Raw genomic sequence first — 17,685 nt, forward strand, 5'->3', positions numbered from 1 at the left:
GAATCGGCTTCTGGTCCTCCTTAGATGTCTATCGACGTCCTCATCAGCATCGTTGGAGACATCGCTAGGATCCAGGTCGACTTGCTCGACTCCGTTGTCCTCCGAAGCCTTCGCGGGAGGCGGAGGGCTTTCAGTGTTTCCTTTTTTGATGGGAGATTTCTCGCTAGGGTTTTGACCCGAAGGTCATTCCTGCGCGGCTCCAGGCCTGTTGAGTGGGGTTGCAAAGTCAAGTCTTTTCCCGCGGACTTTAGTGGTTCCGCGAGGGCGGATTGCTCGAGTCTTTGTCGTTAAAGTTTCAACTTGTTTGGTCAAGGTGCTCACGAGCTTATCCTGTTCTTCCGACCTTTTTTCATTGGTGGCGAACATCTTTTTAAACTCCTCGAGCGCCGCGGCGTTGGCTGGTGCGTTGGCCGCGGATACGTCCGCTGCGGGAGTGTGGAGACCAGTGCCACTGCCTCCGTTAAGAGGAGTCTGCCCGTTATCCGTGTCGTCAGTTGACATGTCTGGTTGAGCGTGATGTGGTTGAGAGTTAGATTGATCCGTACCCCCCCCCCCTCCTTCTAGCGCCAAACTGTGGGAACCGAAATTCGCACTGTCGATTTCCGTTTAAATTAGGAAAGTAGGAGAACCCTAATTTCCCAGAGGTTCCCGGATATGTGCTAATACCACACGCCAAGCAATCAGAACACGAAACGAGAACAGTAATAAAATAAGAAATCGAAAAAGAGATCAAGATAGTTCTTATTCTGAATCTGCGTTTGAGCGTTTACAACAAGGTAAGTGCCTGGGCTACGAGAGCTGTCGGCGATATTCCTAGTTCTAAAACCCTAAGACGGCAAAAACCTAATTGAGTCGCAGCTCGAATAACAAAAACGGAAAATTGTCTAAAATCGTTCTAAGTGCTAAGTTTGCTGTGTCAAAGTCTCTCCCTCATGCCTCTCGCGTAGGACTCCTTATATACTGGCTCCAAGGTCGGTTTACGCTTTTCCACTTCTGCCCTTAAGCCGCTATAGCATAAAAATGAAGATATTCCATTTTTTCCGATCTTCGTAATTATCTTCAAAATTTCGTATTTATCCGCGGAAACTTGACATTTATCTTTCCTCGCGAACCAAGCGTAAACCGTCATGCGGCTTACGGGCTGTTGGTTAAGAAATCGTAAGTTGGGCCTCGAGTCTTGTCTTCGGTCCCTTTGGGCCGTCTTCTGACTCGAAGCGTTTATTACGGCTTCTTTCGATAAAGAACGAACTTTCCGCGGTTTTTACGGTAAAGTTTGATCGATAACTTAGAATGGCGGAGAACGTGAAATGGGTTCGCTACAGTCTTCGGGAGATAGCATCGAAGGGTAGACGAGAATGCATGGACTAATGTCGTATCGACGTTTTGGAAGAGCTCGGTCGCTACGTAGCGACCTAGCGGAACACGCGTTCGGTTGCTACGTAGCGACCCTTTTCGAGCTCTGGTCCGATGACTCGCGTTTCCTCCGCAAAGATTTTCGTAAAAAAGAATCTATTTCGAAAAAGTATTTGTCGAAGAAGGTTTCTACGTTTTCTTCTTCGGAGATTTGGACGTTAACTTCGTCGCAACCGTTTTTGACCCCAACAAATGGTATATTTGATCAATACACAACCATTAACTTTTTTAAATAAATTTTTTTTTTAAATACCATAAGTTAGCTAACAATTTTCAAAAATACGCTCATTCAAAAATACACTAAAACTTGAGTTTAACATTTAGTGATTATTATATAAACTTCTATAAATGTTTTATAAATTATTTTTAAATATATATTAATAAATTAGGATAGTTAATTTACTCTATCTATTATAAATTTAAGGTAATTAAAAAGAGAAATTTGCTAAATATGGCTCAAAACTTTATTTGAAATGCAAACATATATCCAAACTTGAATCAAATGCAAAACTAACCTAAAAGCCTTGTGAAAATACACCCAACCTCTTGTGACCAAACAAAAAAAACAGAATTCATTTTTACAAATATATCCCCGCTAAGTCGTCTGAGTCTTCTGAGTTCTGGACGTGACGTCCGTGGAAGTCTTCTGATATAGTTGATCTTAAAAATAATTTATAAATTTTGTAAAAAAAAATTTGATAAGTGAAAAATTAAAATCATGTAATTATAAACATTTCTAAGTGATATAAATTAAGATATAATAAAATTGAATTGTTTTCAACATAGATGAGTGAAAGTTGTGAATCATGATATTCTTTGGTTTAAGGTTTGACAACATATGTTGTAATATTTTATGTATTCTTAGGGTTAGATTTTGGAAAGCTTAAATGTACTTTTTTAAAATTAAATTTTTACCTACATGTGATTATTTATGTGTATAGTAAACACTTTTTAAGTTTAATTTGATTTTATGAAGTGTTTAGTTAGTTAATTTAGTTTAGGGGTTGTTTTAGGGTCTATACGTAAGTCGTCTGGGGAATAATTTAAACTTGACGACTTACAGGGAACTCGTCCATACTGGGCCGAACTTTTAATTTTACCAATGTACTTTTAAACCTAACCGGTTCATTTACCGGACATTTAAATACTATTTTTTCCTTGTTTCACAACTTTTTGAAACTCTAGCGCTGTTTCTCTCCAAGGGCAATTACGAAGGCGACGCTCTGATTTCTCACCGCTGGTAATCTCTCGTATTCCGTCTTTCTCACCGCCGGTTATATCTCCTCTTACGATGAATCTTGTTTCTCCTTCATGCCGTAGAGTATTTTAGTAGTTTAAACTGAACATCCGCTTCCCTTTTTCAGATCTGAAACCGCGTCTCGTTGAACTCCGCCGCTGGTAAGTTATTTCTCTTGTCTTAAGGCGTTTAGCCGCCGTAAAACCCTAAAAATTGTAGTCTTGATTCTTCTTTTCCCGTCGATTTTTCCAGATCTGTAACTGTTGGTGTCGTAGGAGACCATATATTCTCCGACTGTAAGTCATCCACCTTTTAAAGAAACAGTTTTTCTATTTATTCAGATCTGCATGCTTAACAAGATTTTGAGATCTGTAGAAGATGATTGTTGCAGTGTGATACTGAAAGATAGCTCAGACGATTTCCAAGAAGTCTTCTTCGAAGTCTTACACTCTAGAAGACTTCCTGGAAGTTTTCAGACGACTTAAGACTTCATAGAAGACTTCCAAAGTGTAAGACTTCGTAGAAGACTTCCTGGAAGTCGTCTGAGTAGTCTTCTCACTAAAATTTACATGCAAGTCTTCCAGTATTTGTATTTAGAATAGTGCGCTTGTTATGTGTTTGAGATGCTTGTTTTTGATTGTTTTGCAGGCCGGAAAATGGATTTACCAGAACTCCCGCTGAGGATACATACTTTAGGGGTAGAGCCTCCTGCAGCCAAGAGCATTTCGTATCATATTGATGACTCGTAGTTGTTTGCTGCTCTAAGGCAAGCTCTACATGATGACGAATATGAGGAGCTGAAGGAGTCGAAGTTGGAGTGTTCATCAAGTTCAAGGAGCTGAATTTTGGTTGGGCTTCAAGGCTGGTTCATTATATGCTTGGTTTCCAAGTTGACATCAAGAAGAAGTATGAGCTGTGGAGTCTCGTTGGTCCACAACCGGTGAGGTTTTCACTGTTAGAGTTTGAACACCTCACTGGTCTGAACTGCGATTACATTGACGACCTGTAAAATCCAAGGTGTGAGGTTACAAAGGAGATGGCTGGTTTCTGGGAGATGTTGGGTGTTGATGTCGATGTTTGGCCAACTACTGAACAAATAATAGCAGCTTTTGGGAGATGCGAAGAGTGGTCTCAGGATGATCGCATGCGGCTCGGATACCTTGCCATCTTCACTGGATTCATTGAAACGAGAAAGTACTCAACCGCTACACGGGCTAGTCTTGCAAGGCTAGTGATGGATTTAGAAAAATTTGAGAATTATCCTTGGGGGAGAGTGGCGTTTAAGGTGCTGATGGAGTCTCTAAAAGGTAAATATTTGGAATCAAATTCATACACTGTTGATAGGTTTATTCAAGTTCTCCAGGTGTGGATGTACTATGCTCTGCCAGAATTTGGTGCTAGTTATAGGAATCCCATACCAAACAGACCGTCTCCGCTGTTGCTGGCTTACAAGGGTGGCAAAGGACACATGTTTTTTTAAGAGGCCATCAGCAGACGGGTATTTAAACTTCACTCCCTAAGACTTCACAGAAGACTTTAAATTAAGTCTTTTCTGGAAGACTTCAGTCTTTGCTAATCCATCAAATATCTAAGTTGATATCTTTTATTTATTGCAGACTAGCGTGATCAACTTTGTTCAGAAGGACTTTGATGATATGTTTCCGTGATGAGACTTTGATGTAGAGGACACGGCCGCAGAGAACATAATCAAAGTTATGTTTAATGCGAAACCTAGATGGAAGTGAACCATGGATTGCTGGGACGTCACTGGTACTAAGCCGAATGTAAAGAAGTAAGTGAGTGCAGCGGAGATAGAGAGTGGTGTGAAGGAAGAAAGAGGAAGTCCTCGTAAGAAAGTTCGTAAAGAGAAGTCTGTTAAGGCACGTGCAGAGGCTAGTAAAGTGCGACCTAGAGGCGCATTCAGAGGCTTCTACGACTGTTGGTGGGATGACCAAAGAGCAGGTTGAATAAAGCTTCAAGGACATATACTACATGAAATATGGGTAGTAATAGCGACCGAAAAACGCTATGCGTTCTGTATAATAGCGCTTCCTTAGCCGCTCTGACAGTGCCCGTTATAATAGGTCCGACACTTTTAATAGCGGTTTTTTGTTATGCTATAGTTAATTAGACAACAATAGCGATAATTTGTATGCAATTGTTAATATTTATAATATCGTGATGCAAATGTTATTAAAACTCATTAATTTGAATTTTCCAATAGCAAAGATAGCAAATGTTTCATGTTATTAATTAGTTTTTTAATTATCTAAAAATTTATTAATAATAATTATGAATTGATATTATTTTTTAAATGTAATATTTATTTCAAATATTTGTAATAAAAAAAATTAATTATTTAAAAATCCAGTAAATATTAAATTGTTTAAAAACCCATAAAACATTACCTTATTTATACAAAACACAACACAAACATAAACCATTAACACCTATCAATCATTTAGTTGTTTACACAAACCATTAACACCTATCAAACATTTGGTTGTTTACACAAACCATTAACACCTATCAAACATACTATCAATTTACCACTAATAACCCTTCATGATCATCCCTTCAAACTTCAAACCCACTCCTCACTGTTCTTCTTCTTCCACAACTCCTCCACCATCCACCCTTCAAACTCGCCACCATCTGCTACTTGTGCCTTGTCCAGCTTCTTGTAAGATGTGTTCAGTTATCTGCAGCAAACATGAAAAAACAGTCAAACCTTGTTCACAATCAGAGCATGTAACGAAGCTAGGAGCAAAGCAAGAAACTCTCAGTATTTCTCAATCAGAGATGAAAACTCACATAGCTTAACACGCATGTACATATCATGGTTCATATACTTGTCAATCTTCTTTGACTCTCAATATTTCTTCAGGAGAGTGGATCTTGGTTGGTTTCCTGAGACAGTGGAGAGTCCTTTGATCATTTCTTCTGCAAAATAGCAAAGGCACTACGTTATTAAAACATGTATATAAGTAATAATAAGCAATACATATGGGTAGACCCACATAAGAATTGTTTGTACGTAATACTAACTTCTTTTACCAGCTAAAGAGATCTAAAACATAGAAAACAGAAATACAAATAAAAGGAGCAGTGACCGACAACTTCTACAACAGAACCGATAATGACCAAAACAGGCACAGGAGCTTACCTTCAATGTCGTTTAAATGATGTTCACCTTCTGGTACGTCCTCAGCATCACATGACTTGCAGAGTTCTTCGTAAACAATATGCGGATACTTCTCGTCCAGAGAATCTTCCCACTGGTAACCACGGAAATCATTCAAATAAGAGACCAATCGTATCAAAATCCTGAACCAAATGGAGTAAGTCAAAATACCTTAGGCAATTCACTGTCACGTCTAATAGAAGCTGTCCTCCATCCAACGATGTCTATTCAGATCTAGTAAAGGAAAATAAAGGTAACGGCACTGATAAATAGCATATTACTACCAGCAACAGAGAGAGGATACGATCAAAAAGCTGGGGCATTGAGATGAACCTTGTACAGCCGCACTACTTCTGAATCTCAACAACATCGGCGGTTGAAAGAGACTGATTAGACTGAACCGGTGGAGCTGACCGATCAATTGCGTTGTTGGTTTGTTTGGAACCGGACATCTCCTTGAGAAGCCTCTGGAAGGCCCACTCCGATTGGCTTCGAGTCATCCCGTCCACCGTGGTATGCGCTTGTGAAGAAACTTCCGGGAAAGGGATGGAGGTGACGACGCCCATCCCGAAAGGGAGGAGCATTCTGGTGGCTGCGATGGAAATCACTTTTTGGCTGGTGCGGCGGAGAGATTTCAGATCAATCTCGAGGGAAGAGGAAGAGAAGGAGGCCGGGGTTTGCTGGGGCTAAGGCGTCGCCTCTCTCTTTCTGATTTGTTCTCATAAAATAATTGGGAAAAAAAAACAATCTCAATTCGGTATTAGGCCTGGGCATCCGGGTCCTCGGGTCGGGTTCGGGTCGGGTCTTTTCGGGTCCGGGTCCTTCGGGTCCTGGAGATTTGGACCCACATAGGTACTTTAAAAAATTCGGGTCGGTTCCGGGTCGGGTCTTGTCGGGTCCGGGTCGGTTCGGGTCCATTTTTCTTGTACCCATTAATACCCGAATTTTTTTCGGTTCTTTAATGTTTCGGGTCGGGTCCAAGTATTTCGGGTCCATGTTCGGGTAGATGGCACATTTTCGGGTCGGTTCCTGATTTTTTCGGGTCGGTTCTATATATTTTTGGGTCTAAAATATGTGTTTCGGATCTACTTGTACCCATGAATCTTTAATTTTACCCGACCGCCAAACCTGAAATTTTGAAAACGAGCAATAACTATAACAAAATACAATCTGTAAACCTGCAGTAGTGCAGTAACCATATTACCATAATCATAACTAATAAATATAAAACCTGAACAAGTTGTCATTCAAAACACACAAAAGAAAAACAGAGATCATAATATCATACTCTCAACACTCAAGTATCAAAGTATCAATTATCAAAGATAAAACAACAGAACAGAGAAGTGATCATCAATCCAAAAACATAAAAATAAAAGCCAGTTTGCAACTGAAGCAATGAAGTTCCAGACCAAGTCCAACGTCCAAGACTCCAAAATCCAAACGTCATCAGATCATCAGAACATTAGCAATAAATAATGTATAAGAGAATGATACTCGAGAGCAAAAAATAGGTTCAAATTTGATAAATACAAGCACAAAACACTTACTAGACCTTCTTGAAAATAGGTTCAAATTCTACAAAATAAAAATGGAAGAAGTCAGGATTAGTAATCCAAAGTAAAATGCATAAAGTAAATAAAGCTAGTAGACTTGATTACCTCTCATAAGCTCATCTTGATTCTCTAACTCAGAAAGCATTTGTTCCTTCTTTATGACTCCTTTTCCTTTGAATTTAATCTCACATTTGAGCCACTGCTCTGTGCACATCAAGACTTCTATCATAAAATGTGTCAAGCAGCTTCTGCTTGGGTCTAAGACACGCCCACTTGTGCTGAAGGCTGATTCGGAAGCTACTGAAGACACTTGCATTGCAAGTACATCTCTGGCTACTCTTGAGAGAACTGGAAACTTAGGACTGTTAAGCTTCCACCATGAGAGTACATCATACTCAGTACCATCAATTAATTTTGGGTACTCCACATTCTCTTTCAAATACATATCCAGCTCATCTGTTTTTTCTTGAACCCCTGCTTCATTCACAAGCTCAAAGTAGATGTCACTCATGCTTTCATAAGCTAGTCCATTCCCAAGTACGGTTTGCTGAGATACTTCTTCTACAAATTGTTCTTGGGACTGAGATGAAGTTCCATGAGACTGAGACTGACTATGAACAGACTGACCACCAGAAGCCTCATTATACTCATCAAACAAGCTTCTCAAGATGTCTTCTGTCTCATTAGTCAAAAGTGTAACATCAACACTGCCTACTCCATACAATTTCTCGAAACACTTAACTACAAACTTCATCTTCTTGCTTGGATCAAGAACACCAGCGACAATGATCATCTTATTCATCTCAACATTCTCAACAAATGGAGACCAATACTTTCCTAATTTCCGATTCATCGCAGCAGCCTTAGACCTTAATATTTCATCAGGGCCTGGAGTTATGCTTAATAAACTAATGTTCCTTGTGACAGTGTAGATTGCATGATATAGTTTATGTGCACAGGCTGTATTTGAGGCTGACAAAACTAATGTAGCTTTGTAAAAAATGATTAAGAACTGCACTAACCTATTAACAGCTTCCCAATCTTCTTTTGTTGGTGGTCCAATGCGCTTTTCCCCATCCACTATTTGATTGAAGTAGTCGTTATAGGGCCTGTCTTCAGCTTCCATTTTGTCAAAGGCCACTTTAAACTTCATCGCCTGTTCTAGCATCAGATATGTGGAGTTCCATCTTGTTCTCACATCCAAAGGTAAGCTTCCTCTTTGAATCTTTCCTGACTCAACACAGCGTCCGAAGGATATTTGTCTCTGTGTAGAAGACCTCACAAAGTAAATGCCATTTCTAATGGCATCTATATTGTTGTCAACCTCTAGCAGACCTTCTTTCACAACCAGATTCAGAATGTGTGTTGCACACCGAAGATGCAGATAACTACCTCCTAAAACCAGTGCATCAGCTCCATTTTCCATAAAACTTTCCTTAAACCTTCTCAGCGCTGAACCGTTAGCAGTGGCATTATCGACGGTGATGCTGAACACTCTCTTGATGCCCCATTCTTCTAAGCATTCAAGAAGAGCCTTAGAGATCGTTGCTCCTTTGTGGTCATACACATTCTTGAATCCTATAATCAGCTTCTTTAACTGCCACCAGGAGTCAATGAAGTGGGCTGTAATGACCATGTAACTAGCACCAGTATGAGGAGCAATCCATATATCAGTAGTCAGAGAGAGTCGCTGCTTGTTCTCCTCGAGTAGCTTCTTCATGGCCTCTTTCTTTTGCACATAAATCTCAACAATGTCGCGTGTTGCAGTTCTCCGAGAATGCGGATTGCCGAGCTTTATCTTATCAGTGAAATGTCTCCAAGCCAAACCCTCTACCCAGGATAAAGGTAATTCTCCTATGACCATCATCTCGTTTGTAGCTTCCCTAACAACAGTGTCTGATACCTTACACAAGTTGACATTACCACTGTCATCTTCAGGACCATCTTTCTTAAATTTGTTCGCAGCTAGCCACACATGGTAACCCTTGCATGCTAAATTCAAATGCTTCCTCATGTTAGAAGTTCCAGATTTGCTTGGACATGACATTTCTTTGCCACAGTGGCTGCAACAAGCTTTGTCGCAGTCATCTTTCTTCCTGGTGAAATGGTTCCAAACCCATGATGTAGTTTTGCTCTTCTTTCTTGACTTTGAACCACTGCCATCCTCTGCTTCTTTACGTTTTCCTTTAGTACGAGTTCTTGGAGTCTGAGCTTCATCTGCAGTTGAACTATCTGAATCATCATCACCACCATAATTATGTTCATCTATTCCATCTGGATTATCACAAGACGCCATCTACAATACAAAACAAAAGTTCATCTCATAGCATGCCAAACAAGAATGAAAACATCAAAAGAAATTAAGCAATAAGTCGAGGGAAAAAAATAGAACAAAGTACAAACTATAACGCTTTCATGGCTCAATATAAAATATTATTATGAATTAATAAGAATCAACAGAAAAACAGCATAATCACTTCAAGTTACGTGTCTTTGATCCCCTGTAATCGACAAAGAGCAGCAACCATAATAACTTAAATGTCTTAAACATATAGAGACAAAGCAAGCCAGCAAGGCACAGAAAGGAGATCAAGTCAAAGTCAAACAAAAGTCATGTCGATTGTCGAACTTGAACAAAAACATAAACAAACTCGAATTTTGATCCAAAAAAAATCGAACGAAAAGGATAGGACAGAACAACAATTTTGAACAACAAACAACAAGAACAAACTCAATCAAAAAAACAATTATACACAATTACAAATCAAGTAAAGCTCGACTTGAGTAAACTCAAAAAAAAAAATAGGAATTAGGGTTACCTGAGATCGATTTCTAGACGTCTCTGATGGAAAAGAATACACTGGATTTTCTGATTCCAGTTTGTAATCTGCTTGATTGATTTTAGGATTTATGGTTAATATACTCCAATTTCCTTTTCTCAATCGTTTTTTTGGGGAATGGAAACAATACACGAGGGAAAGTGTAAAGGACTAAAGGTTATATCTGGTTTCAAGACTAATTAAGTCTACTGACTTTCGGTTCTTAAAATACCCGATCGGGTCCCGGGTCGGTTCTGGACCCGAACCTGCTACTCACGGGTCCTCCATCTTTAGACCCAATAGGGTAAAATTCTCGGTTCCGGTTCCGGACCCGAACCTGTATTTTCGGGTCGGTTCCGGGTCGGGTCCTCGGGTCCGGGTAAAATGCCCAGTCCTATTCGGTATCATCTAACGGTGCAGAAAGTGATCCGCGCCAAACCAATTAAAAACAAAGGTGAAGATAGGTAGAAGATTGATTTTGGACCTTTGATTTAAAAATCAATCAATGGCTAAAAAAACAGTACAAATTATCTTCTTTTTTTATCTATAATTATTGTAAAATAATTTAAACTTTCATAATTTGATATCATAATTTAAAATTTTTAATCTGTATTTTGTATTTAAATTTTCAAATTGTGTGATTGATTAAAATATTAAAAATTAAGATTTAATGTTTTATGATATAGATCAATATCAGGTATGTGGTTTGGAGTTTAGGGATTGAAGTTATATTATGAATATACTGAATTTACTTAGATTTTATATTTTGTATAATTTCATAATTTAGTATAAAATAAGTGTTGTAAATTTAAAATGTTATGATTTAATACTTTTTGTATAGAGTATGAAATATGATATATAGGGTTTTGAGTTATAAGTAGGGTGGTATATGTTGGGTTTGTATTATAATGTTTAAACTTGAATATTTCTGTATGATATATAATCTGAGTGTTTGGATTAAAATGTTTAAAGTTGAAGATTTATGTATAAAATAGAATTTAAGATATAGGGTTTGAGATATGTAGTTAGGGTTTAGGGCATATTTAGGGTTTAGAACTTGAGGTAAAAAAAGTTTTTTTTTGTTTTTTTTTCTAATTTATTATTAGTGTTGAATTTTCTTTTAATCGTATTACTCTTTGTGTTATCTTTAAATTTTATGATGAGATATTAAAAATTTAGAGCTTACTCAAATTTTATTTATTAATTGTTGCTTTTAAAATCATTAATAAATATAATTCACTCTAATAAAACACAAGTAAATCATTAATAAATATAATTTGGATGTGATACAGAGATTTAATAAACATAATCTTTATTCTATTATGAAATTTCAAATTTATTGAACAAAATCATAAAAGAATGTTCGTTACAAATCAAAATTTTAAATATAGCATGGTTCCACTTATTGAACATTCGTATAGTTTTCCATTAAAATTTTAAAACACACAAAGTCAATACATGAAATGATGAAAACATGAACTAAAAGTCTATACATGAAAACATGAACTAAAGATTGGAGACTTCAACACAAAGTTACATTTTGAGAATTTTGAACTAGCTAAGAATCTTATCGTCAGAGACCAATATTTCAAGCATAAACCATCATTTGATAAACTCTCTTATGCTTTCTTCATTCACAGCTCCTCCTCTTGTCAGCTCCTTCGGTTTCTCATACCGCTCTGGAACTCCATACCTCCTCATCACCTTTTAAGATAATACATCAGGAATCAGTGAGATACATCAAGTAGCTAGATCGTTACAGAAGATTAGAAAGTAGAGAGAGATTTACAGTTTGTATCGGTTCAGCGAGGACTTCCCAAGTTTGATCCAAATCTTCTTTTAACCGAGCTTCCTGATTCCCTGTATGGCGCTCTTGTAAACAAGAAGAGAGTGTCCTAAAACTGCACCCATGTTCCTCAAGACAGTTGAATCAGTTAAGTCAAGCTGCATTCGTGAAATGGGAAGCTTCATGCTGAGGAAAGTAAGCTCAGCGTTAGCTTTACCTAGATTCCCTTCATTGTTCTCAAAGTCAATCGAATTCACTGGCTAATGGTATTAAAGAGTCTAGCAATATAGTCACGAGGCTCAATCTGCAAAAAACCATGAGAGAACAATCACTCAATGATATATGCGAGAAATGTAATGAAGATAAACTATATAGTATATACCTGAGTAACGTATGGGTTAAAGGTTAAACCGAGAGAAGTAACAAACTCCTCTGCAACATTAGGCCAGTCGATATTAGGATATGCTGATATATGAGTGTTGTAGTTCCCAACAGCACCAGCAAATTTGCCCTTGATCTTAGTTTCTGAAAGATATCTTTTCTCTTCGAATCGCCATTTCCTTACCTAGAGTCGTGAAAGCATGGGGACATACGCAAAGTCCTTAGCCATCAGAGAGACTGACTTGATGAGGTCATCCATGGCTGGAAGTATGACCGAAGTAAGTGCTTCTCGAAGCATCAAACCATGGGAAAGATTGTTGATGTACTCAGACGTGCAAGCAAAATGGAAAAACTCAAGAACCTGAAATTGATTAAAAGATACATAAACTTAGTTACATGGCACCAAAGAAATAAACTAAATCCCCAAACCGTAAGAACTTGTAACCTTAGCAATATGTGGATGTGATTCACACTTTTATTTCAAGAAATACTCCACAGCCTTCATATCATGATTCATTACTCTCTCAATCTTCTTAACTTCCAATGCATCATCCATGCTAAACCCATCGATGATCCCTTGCAAGTAAACCACAGCGTCTTTGCTAAAGCTTGGAACTTCAGTGACTTCAGGAATTTTTGAAAGCTTAATAAGCCATTTAATCTAATCCAAACATAAAATCATGTGCGCATTAGAACAAAACAAAATAAATCTTCTACTCAATCAATGAACACTTGCCTTAATACCTCAACAAGTACTCTGAAGTAGATCAAACCAAACTCGCTCATAGAAGAAGCCAAGTCCTTAACTTTCCCCCAGTAACGTCCATCCAAAGGCAATAACACTTTACAATAATCCTACGGACAGGTAGAAAATTACCATAGTTACCTTCACACTTGAGCTGCTCTGGAAACAAAGATCAGAAATAAAAAGTAGAAGTTGAGGGACCTGTCTTGCAACTATGTAAAACTCCACCATTGCAGAGGATCGAAGCTTTCTCTTCGCCGGATCTGAAGCCCAACGATGACGGCAGAGCAAGACGAAGAAGCTTGGTCACGGTGAAGCTCCGAGATGGGGAGGACCTGACTGCGACGACGAGGGATACCAGACGGCGATTGGAGACGGTGAGGAGCTGACTCCAAAACCTCCGGCATTTTCTCTGGATGAAAACGCCATATGAAAATATCGATTTCGAAACCTAAGGATTTATAAAAGAACCAACTTGTCCTCCTCAAAGCCTTGATTACGTCTACTCCGACGAAAACCAACTTGTCCTCCTCCTCTTGTCTTTGCCATTTCTGAAACTGATAAACAAAGAACAGATTCAAAATCAAAATCGAAACCGAATTTGGACCTGAATGTTAACAGAAACTAAGAATAGAAACCCAAAATCAAAATCGGCAAAATCACAAACTTTCACATGAATCAAAATCGAAACCCAAAATCAAAATCGAAACCTAAAATCACAAACTTCGACATGCATGTTTGTCGAATCGATGAGAGACCAATCAAAATCAGAAAAAGGAACTCATAATTGAATGGAGGAAACATTCTAATCGAAACTAAGAATCAAATCGATGAGAACATACCAATTGAAGCTTCCATTCGAGAGAACTCTCGGGATTTTCCTCGAAACTGTGAAGAACAAAGGTTTTGATTCTAGGGGAATATGAAGAGAGTGAAGAAAGTGAAGAGAGTGAAGAGCAAAGGGTTTCGATTTTAACTTTAGTACTTGTCGACTCAAATTTAATATATTTTTTCATATACTATACCATTTATTTTTTGATCTGCAATGGTAAGGCGCCTTCACTTACCAAATTAACGCGGCTAAATTATTTTATTTTCCCGCGATTACAACCGTAGCGTTTATATTTTATGAACGCTATTTGAAAGGCCAGTGTTGGTATACAATAGTAGAAATGTTAAAACCGCTATACTAAAATGCTATTAATACCCACATTTTCTGTAGTGATAACTGATGCCATGAGGGATGGGTTTGGGATGTGCCTTAAGGAGATTAAGTTGCTGGGGGATAAGATGGAAGCTGGGGAGAAGAAGGTGGGAATCACCAAAAACGAGACTACATCTAATGATCTTCAAATCACAACTTCAAGTCCGCCTAAACGTGGGCACGAACCCGTGATTAGTACCAAAACCTCTCCCAAAATCACAGAGAAGAGAATCACTAGGCAAAGTGTTAGGAATAAGGACTGATGTGCTTTGTTTCTTGTGTGTGCTTGGATGAACCATTATATGTCAGAACATGTGTGAATTGGATCTTTGGTTATTATTTGATGTGTGAATTGGATCCTTGGTTAATATTTTATTTGATGTGTGAATTGGATCTTTGGTTAATATTTTATAAACCCATCTTGTGCATCAAAATTGCAGAGTGAAAGTGTGAATGAAGTGAAAGCAGGACAGAATGGCGCCCAAGAACCGAGTTCCTCAAAAGAGTTGAGTCTTGTGATAGCAAAGGAGCCTGAGGTGAAACCTCCAGAACAAAGTGGTGAACCTAGCATTTTTGTATTGGACAAAGGAGTACCCACTGTTTCAGATCTACAGCAGGGGGATGCTAGAAGGTAGACAAAGAAGACTAAGGCTATGGAACATGTCCGTGGAAAGAGATAGCGAGAAAGGAAACTTGCTGCCTCAGATCAATCTCCTTTTAAGGGAAACAGCACTGAAAAAACTGATCATTCCAAACAATAGGGTTGGCCAAGGCTATGATCCTTTTGCACCCGTTGACAAGAAGATGTCGAAGTTGCTCACTGACTGGGTGAATCTTGATCCGTAAGTGAGAGAATGTCCCATAATAGCTTCCTTTAGTCTACAAAAAATGATTTCTTATCTACATTTTGTGTTTGCAGTTATTATAAAACACCTATGGAGAAAAAACCACGTAGATGTCCAAGTCGGTTTTATAACCTCCTCCGAACCCCCTTAGGATGGCTGAACGACGGGGTAAGTCTTCTGCTATTTACTTACCAGTAAGTCTTTTGTTATGTCTTCTAGAGAAGACTTATGAGACGACTTACGGCTAAGTCGTATGTTATGTCTTCTAGAGAAGACTTATGAGACGACTTACGGCTAAGTCGTCTATTAAGTCTTCTGATAAGACTCTCTGACTTTTATTGTTTTATATGCAGCATATGGATACGTTTATTAATTTACTGAGGCAACGGTACCAAGATAATTCACAACATTTCAGGAGCGAGAGAATGGGTTTTCTTGATCATGTATTTTCTCGGCAGTGGTCCCACAAGTACCCATAATTTAAAAGCGACAAGGGAGATCTCAACGGTTTAGGAAGAAGACTCCCTGGTGGGGCGTGAAATTATCATGCAGGCATAGTACCAACATTTTGCTTATCTATGAAGGTTTGGGGGTTGGATGTGGATGATATTTATGTGCCAGTGAACTTTAGGAACGAGCATTGGATTGCTATATGGATCTCGATCCCTAAAAAGCACATAGTCGTCTGAGACAACATTATATCACATATTAGCCGTGAAGATCTTGATGTGGTAATGGAGCCTTTTGTCACAATGGTCCCTTATCTGCTTGTTGTGTGCGCTGGCTCTGACGAACAATGTGTCAAACACACACTGGAGCCATACACATATGAGAGAGTTACCGTTGGAGTACCCCAGTGCCGAGCTGGTGATTGTGGCGTGTTTACTCTGAAGTACATCGAATGTCATGCTCTTGGGATGTCATTTCCTCCAGAGTTTTGTAATAAGAACGCGAAGGCTATAAGGGAGAAGATGGTGTTGGATATATTTAAGGAGACTCCTAAATGCCATGAAAAAGAGAACGAAGACAATGATGAGAACATGGGAACTTATGACAAGCAAGGTTAATGATGTATGCTGTTTTATTTGTACTTGAACTTGTGATATGAAATGTGCTTTTGTATGATAGATTAGGAAAGATGTTGTTTTTATGTAACAGGGTCATGATAGGATGTAGTTTTTTTGTAACCTATCCTCCTACCAAACTATCATTTCATAGGAAATTAGTTTGGTAGTGTAGTAACCTTTCCGATAATCTAATCTAATGGTGGACTTGTTATCTTCTCAAGTTTCAATTTCACAATTAAAATATAAACTTCATAACACAGATAAGTTCAAAACAGAGATAAATTCATAACACATAAACCCATAACACATAAATTCGTAATACAGAGAAGTTGATAACACAGATAAGTTCATAACACAAAGTCATAACAAATAAGAAGATAGATAGTCTTCTGGATGACTAATCAGAAGGAGTTAAGTCTGCTGGACGACTAACCAGAAGGAGTTAAGTCTTCCGGACGACTAACCAGAAGGAGTTGAGTCTTCCGGACGACTAGTAATAAGGTCTTCGAGGAGTTAAGTCTTCTGGACGACTAACGAGAAGGTCGTCCACGTCAGTTCTTACATTGTGGACGCGTATGGCCAGTTTCTTTGCAGATTGAGCACTTATAAACCATGTGTTGCTTCCGGGGTGTGCGTCCTCTCATCCTAGATATCTCCAACCAAGATTGCCATCTTGATTTCTTCTGTCTCCTTGGACCACGCTTTACTTCCGGAGGAAAACATGTGTGTGCCTCAACTTGTTGTCCAACACAAGGATATATATTCTCTGAGTATCCTACAAACAAAGTATCCTTTGAGTAGACCGGGCATACAAGTATGGAGATATGCAAACCAGCATATGATCCAGCTGCTATAGCATGAGAGAAAGGTATTTTCTCGACTGCATAGACATCACAATCACACTTTTGATGTTCCAAATCAATAATACAGTCCTTTTTGCCACCTTTCACAAAGAATCACCATCCATCAATTTGTTAGACAGACATCATAATGACCCTTCTCTGATACTGAAAACCTCGGATAGAAGCTCCAAATGAGAGAAATATATACTTAAATCTATTCAGAGAATCAAGTTATATACCAGTGACTGAACCCGGATTTCCTGCTTTGATTTGCTCCATATATGAAGGCAGTCGCTCATATCCGTCTTCCGCTGATCCTCTCACCAATTCTTGTGCATATAACAATGCTCTGTACGAAGTGGTGTAATCAAGTGTCATGCCAAACATGTTCTTCATTGCATCTTTGATATGATGTGGATTCAACCCATCAATGATTCCAACACGATTTATGAAAAGCCTACCAATATACTTCGGAGTACAGTGTTTCCGCTGAGCGATTCTGTCTGCCACATAACATGTATGCGTTTCCACATACTTGGTTACCCAAAACGTGTTTTTCCCATGTTTCACACTCGCTCTGATCTTCCATCCACAACCATTAACACG

At 38.6% G+C, this 17,685-nt stretch overlaps 1 protein-coding gene across 1 annotated transcript; it reads right to left on the reverse strand.

The window, feature by feature from the left end:
* Positions 1–12,048: 12,048 nt before the first annotated feature.
* On the reverse strand, positions 12,049–13,528 carry LOC106378418 (adenylosuccinate lyase-like). Its single transcript, XM_048749130.1, has 6 exons — positions 13,397–13,528; positions 13,121–13,231; positions 12,897–13,037; positions 12,615–12,737; positions 12,378–12,560; positions 12,049–12,255 (listed from the first exon to the last, which is right to left on the reverse strand). The coding sequence occupies exons 1-6, from the start codon at positions 13,526–13,528 to the stop codon at positions 12,049–12,051; spliced, it is 897 nt and encodes a 298-aa protein (XP_048605087.1).
* Between the last annotated feature and the right edge of the window lie 4,157 nt (positions 13,529–17,685).

Source organism: Brassica napus, chromosome C2 (genome assembly GCF_020379485.1).
Source record: "Brassica napus cultivar Da-Ae chromosome C2, Da-Ae, whole genome shotgun sequence".
NCBI classification, from domain to species: domain Eukaryota; kingdom Viridiplantae; phylum Streptophyta; class Magnoliopsida; order Brassicales; family Brassicaceae; genus Brassica; species Brassica napus.

Excerpts from the sequence above, each read along its gene's own strand:
- LOC106378418 (XM_048749130.1), bottom strand. The coding sequence starts at position 13,528 with ATGCCGGAGGTTTTGGAGTCAGCTCCTCACCGTCTCCAATCGCCGTCT. Across the intron at positions 13,232-13,396 it reads CGTCTTGCTCTGCCGTCATC|GATTATTGTAAAGTGTTATT; the intron begins GTTGGGCTTCAG and ends ACCTGTCCGTAG. Across the intron at positions 12,561-12,614 it reads TGGATGACCTCATCAAGTCA|GTAAGGAAATGGCGATTCGA; the intron begins GTCTCTCTGATG and ends TCACGACTCTAG.